The 5,271-nt window shown below is 61.0% G+C and overlaps 1 protein-coding gene across 1 annotated transcript in view; it reads right to left on the bottom strand.

The window, feature by feature from the left end:
* The window catches only part of RNF126 (ring finger protein 126), a 16,070-nt gene that overhangs the window by 2,732 nt on the left and 8,067 nt on the right, over positions 1–5,271 (bottom strand). The window contains exons 3-6 of the mRNA XM_010844651.1: positions 4,987–5,210; positions 372–430; positions 160–226; positions 1–67 (exon numbers count right to left, since the gene is read on the bottom strand). Coding sequence (XP_010842953.1) covers positions 1–67; positions 160–226; positions 372–430; positions 4,987–5,210 — 417 coding nt within the window. The remainder of the gene's footprint in view (positions 68–159; positions 227–371; positions 431–4,986; positions 5,211–5,271) is intronic.

Raw genomic sequence — 5,271 nt, 5'->3', positions numbered from 1 at the left:
CGTCAAAGATGCCGAAAGCAAAGTGCCCATAGCCCTGCGGCAGCGTGAACAGGGGCTGGTCCACATTCTGCAGAGAGGAGGGCCATCATCATGGGAGAGGGGCCAGGGCTGGGCGGGAGGTGGGCAGCCCTCACAGGGAGCGGGGAGGCTGCCTCTCACCTCGAACGGTTGCTGCCGGCTCTGGTCCGCAGAGGCTGTGGAGGGGGCTGAACCATTCTCTGCACTCCTGAGGACAGTCACCATTAGCAGCAGGTGCACCCCACCCCAGACCGATGGCCAGAGGGTCAGATGAAGGCGGACCCCCTCCACCCCTGACCCAGGTCCAGCCAGTGCACCCTTGGGCTGAGGGTCCATGAGGGGGGTAGCCTTACCTGGTCTCTTCCGGAAGCTCCTCGATAAACCCAGACTCGCATCTTGGGCAGATGTAATCCTGGGGAGGACAGGGCAGGCAAGCATGATCTCAGGGCAAGGCGGTGTGTGTGTGTGTGTGACTCATCTCAAGGGCCCAGGTGGGAACCTGCTAGCTCCAGCCGTGTGGCCCCAGGCAGGGCTGGTACACTGACTTCCTCGCCCACATGGTGGGCCGTGACCTTGGAAGTTACATCACCAACCTCCCACATCCCTGAGTCCATCAGCCTGTGCTCCCCACAGTGACAGAAGTCACAGTTTCAGGGCCTCCACTCAGCCACGTGGCCTGATGAAGGCTCTGACAAAGCCTGCAGCAAAGGGCCAGCTGACACGGGTCCAGGGAAGTTTCCCAACTTGGGGGACCTGAGAATGTTCCCTAACACCTCCACACCCATACAAGTATAAAGGAGGAGAGTGACTAGGAGAGTGACTAGTGGGGCTCCAGGACCACCTGGGCCTCAGAGACCAACTCCCAGGAAGGCAGCCACCGAGGGTGGGAGGCATACCCAGGCAGAGGAACCGGCCTGCAGAACATTCTGGACTGCCTGAGGTGTGGCCTGTGACCCCAGGCTGGACAGCCAGCAGGCAGACTGTGATGTCTCCAGTCAGCAGAGAGGTGGCTCTGCCCCTCAGGGACAGGGAGCCTGAGCACCAAATCCACTAGTTGGGCCTGGAACTGGCTCAGGTCCACATGTGTTCTAAGGCTGCAAGCGTGAGGTGCTTCCACTGAGGCCGCCCACGGTCCCAGTTCCCAGGAGCCTGGGGCACCGATGGCTGGGCCACCCTCTGTAGGGAACAATATGGAGGTGTGTGGGGTGTGGCCTGCCCTGAAGATGCTGGGGGCCAGGCACCTGTCAGGAAGGCGGGACCCCCACCTGCTCCACTGCAGAGAGCAAAGGGGCTAGGGAATCAAAGGACACCTCCTGAGCCAGGCGGGAGGGTAGGCCAGAGCTGCACATGTCCCGGGGACCTGTGTCCAAATGTGTAATGAACTCTTACGATTCAACAACAAAAGACAAACATCCCAGTTAGAAAATGGCCAGAAGTTCAGAACAGCATTTCTTCACAGACAGACAGGTGGCAATGAGCCAAGAAGGGATGTACACGTAGTCTGCCAACAGGGAAACGCAAACCAAAACCAGCGGGACACACTCCACATCCACCCAGATGGCTGGACCCACAGAGCTGACAGGGACCACTGTGGGAGGCGGTGCAGAAATTGGAACCCCCACACGCAGGTGGACTATGAAATGGGGCAGTGTCCTCAGAAAACAGTCATGGTCACCCCATGACCCTGCAATTGCCCCACCAGGCACCCACCAGGGTGACAGAGACAGGTCCACACAGAAACCCACATGCACAGCAGCCAAACATAACCACATGTCCCTCCACACCCGGGAGCATCACTCAGACAAGGAAAGGAAAGCCCTGACACTTGCTACCATGTGGACGGACCCTGAGAACACGGTGCTCATTGAGAGAAGTAGACACAGAACACACAGAGCGTGATTCCACTGATGGGAAACATCCAGAACAGGCAGATCCACAGAGTGGGATCCTGGTTGTCAAGGACCAAGAAGGTGACTGCTGATGGGGACGGGGCTTCTTGTTGAGTGACCAAATGTCCTGGACGAGGACACTGGTGATGGCCGGCTGCAAGACCTGAGCTTTAAGTGGGTGGGACATGTGGCACTGAAACTGTGAACCAGGAACAGCAGGACAGCAGCCCTCTGCCCTCCTGAGCAGGGGCGTGGGGCCCAGGGGAGGCTCCCCCAGGGAGTGCCCACCATAGCTGTCACTGGCATGGGGTTTCCAGGGCTGTCACTCAGCCTGTTGTTTACTTCAACATTTCATAGGCCAAGAAACGCAGTCACTGGAGGCTCTGTGCTTGGTAGCCAAGGTTCTTGCCCTCTCCAGGAGCCCGCAGGGGGAGGGCAATGGATAGGGGCAAACGTGGCTGCAGTTGAGTCTGAGCTGACTGAGGTGAGGAAGCTGGGAACCTTCTGGCCTGGGTCAACAGGAAGGCCCAGAACCTCCCTGAAGCCTGGCGGAACCCCCGTGAGAAAACTCTCTCTCCCGGGCACCCTTCCCAGGCCTGCACCCTGCCCTGGGCAAGCCTGGGAGAGCCAGGGCGGGGTGAGCAACACGCCCACTGGAGATAGGGTGTCTGTCCTCCACCCCTGAGGCTCACTGCTGCTCCTGGGGCCTGAGAGAGCCAATCACCATGCCATCCTCAGGGGTCCCTGTGTTCCCCGAGCCCCAGCACAGCCCAGACCGGCCATCTCAGGGCCTAGGCCTCTCCCTGTCCTGGGTCCCCACAGCCTGAGCTGGTATCTACCTGGCTTGCCCCCTCTCGGAAGCTGGGTCCCGGCTGCAAGCCTCCATCTCCTCTGCAAATGGAGGGTAGCCTCAACCCCAGGCTCTGGAATTGGCCCCTGAGCCACAGTGACCTGGTTTCAGGGAGGCCCCAGACTCTGCTGCACATGCAGAAGGTCCAGACCTGGGTCTTCAATGCTCCCTCCTCCAGAGGCCACACATCCCAGAAATTTAATTACCTCACCGTAACAGAAATGGGGACACCCTGGGATGGAATGATCACCCCCAACGGGACAGAATCTATATACCTTGGCAGGGCCCTAGCTCGTGTGCACCTATCCCCAGCTGACAGCTTCTCTCCTGAGGAGACCAGGGTGAACACTCCCTCATTATTACCATGGCAACAGCGGCCCACAGGACAGACCATGCACTCCATTCACTCAGCACTTGCTCCCTGCAGTAGGCCCTTGGAGACAGACCTCACCTTTCATGCCACATGCAGACCCCAGGTTCCTGGCCAGGTGAGTGTCGGGGAATGGGGGACATTGAGGTGGGAGCTGGAGAGATGCTGGCCTTAACACTGAGCTGGCAGGGGGACCAGCCTGCGCCCCAGGGGCTCCGTGCAGAGGAAGGACCTTCTCTCTTCACCCTGACGGCTCTCCGAGGTGGCCTGTTCGACGGAACAGAGCTTCTTCCCATCCCCCCGACCCTGCTCAGGGACACTTCTGAGAGGAATCAGGGGTGTCCATAGGACAGCAGACAGAACCATGACCGCCACCAGTCAGGCCACCAGGAGCCTGGCCCGTGGATGTCCCAGATCCACCTCATCCCCGGTACTCCTGTTTCCTGGGGGATCGAGTCTGGGCCTGTGCGCCCGAGCAGAGGCCTCTGAGCTGGCCGGCCTGCCTGGTTCCTGCTCCCACACGCCCATTCCAGGCAGGCACCCGCCCTTCCGGGGCATCCTGGCCCCCTTGTGCAGGCACTCTTGAGCACAGGGGTGCCCTCGCCAACCCATCTGATGGGCGAGGAGAATGAGGCAGAGTCTCGTGGCTGCAGCTAGAAACCCCGGGAGCAGAGGGCCTGCAGCCACCCGAGTCTCACTGCCCCACTGGGGCAGGGGGAGGTGGGAGGGGTGCTGCTGGCGGGAGCCTCCCACTGTCACCAGGTTAAGAGCCCACCTCCCTACCCTCATGAACACCAAGTGCACCCCTACTCATAAACAGACACCTGTCTACAGGACCCCGTCAAACCCCTCCCAAACCCACAAATCATTCCCCTTGCCTCCAATATTTGCTCCTAACAGAATTTACCAACATTCCAACAAATCAAATATTTGCCAATCATTTGCTCAGCATTGGCTCCCTGTAAACTCTGAGAGCAAAGGTCACGGCTACCTTGTCACCACTGGATCCTGTGACTAGAAAGGCCCTCGCCAGCTCAGTGTCCACAGACTGTCCACAGAGATCAGGATCCTTCTGGTCCGAGACTACATGGCCAGGATCCGGCCGCGTGCTGGCCCTGGGAAGGGAGGCCAGAACAGCTAACTACACAGACTACTTGGCCCCGGGCTGCCGATGGCTGTGGACAGGTCACTCTGGGGTAAGCCCAAGGCCCAGGGCCTGTCCGGGGCTCACACCAGCTGCAAGGGGCTCCCTGCAGCTCACCTAGGCTAGAGGGCTGTCCCACCAACCCGACCGTTCCTGCCAGTGGAGAAAACCAGACCCAGAGCTGGGGCGCACAGGAAGCCGGAAGAGGCAGAAGCAGTACGTCTTCCGGGAGGCTGGAGTGGGGGAGTCGGACAAGTCTCGGCCCCCCGAGTCTGCTCGCTCACCGAGGTTTCCATTTACCTGCCGGCCCTCATCCCCTTGCCTCTGGAAGCCACACCACCCTTCCCTTATCTTACACTCTCCTCCTGGGTCCAGGCACCCGTCTCCATTCCAGCTCACTCTCCTCTGTGGCTGGGATAATGCCCACGACTCCTACTAACTCCCCCAGGGAAGTCCACAGCAAGAAAGGCAGGGATGGGAATCTGGTTCTTAAAACAGCCAAAAGACCAAGGAGAGCTGGTGCTCGATCAATCGTCGCCACCCACAGCCCCTTTCCCTGGCCCCCCACATCGCCCTCTTCCTCCTGCTCCTGAGCTGGCCGAGCGGCAAATGCCACGAGCGGAGCCGGCCAGGGGTGCCGTCCCTTCTAGCCTTCCTCCCAGTCGGCGGGGGAGGGTCGGCCAAGCGGGGGACACCGACCCCATCCCAGACCTACCCACTCGGAACTTCCGGGCTGAGGGGCCTGGAAACCGAGCCTTTCACGAGCAGCTGTCCCGTGGCCTCCACCCGGACGAGAGCACAGGGCCCACCTGGGTCCAGACCCCGGGCCCCGGAAGGCGCAAGAACGCCGGCTCGGGCCGCCGTCGGGCCCGGGAGAGCTACGGCTCTCTCCCACGAGGCGCCCGCAGCGCTGACCGCGCTCGGGGCCGACTCCGCTCCCTCCCGGTCATCGGCCTCGCTGCGCCACCAGGGCCGCCGCTTCCGGGCCCTCCGCAGGGAC

The sequence above is a fragment of the Bison bison genome, unplaced genomic scaffold (assembly GCF_000754665.1).
Source record: "Bison bison bison isolate TAMUID 2011002044 unplaced genomic scaffold, Bison_UMD1.0 scf7180017864203, whole genome shotgun sequence".
NCBI lineage: Eukaryota > Metazoa > Chordata > Mammalia > Artiodactyla > Bovidae > Bison > Bison bison.
The sequence above is the reverse complement of the archived record's forward strand: the minus strand, read 5'-3'. Positions and strand labels throughout refer to the sequence as shown.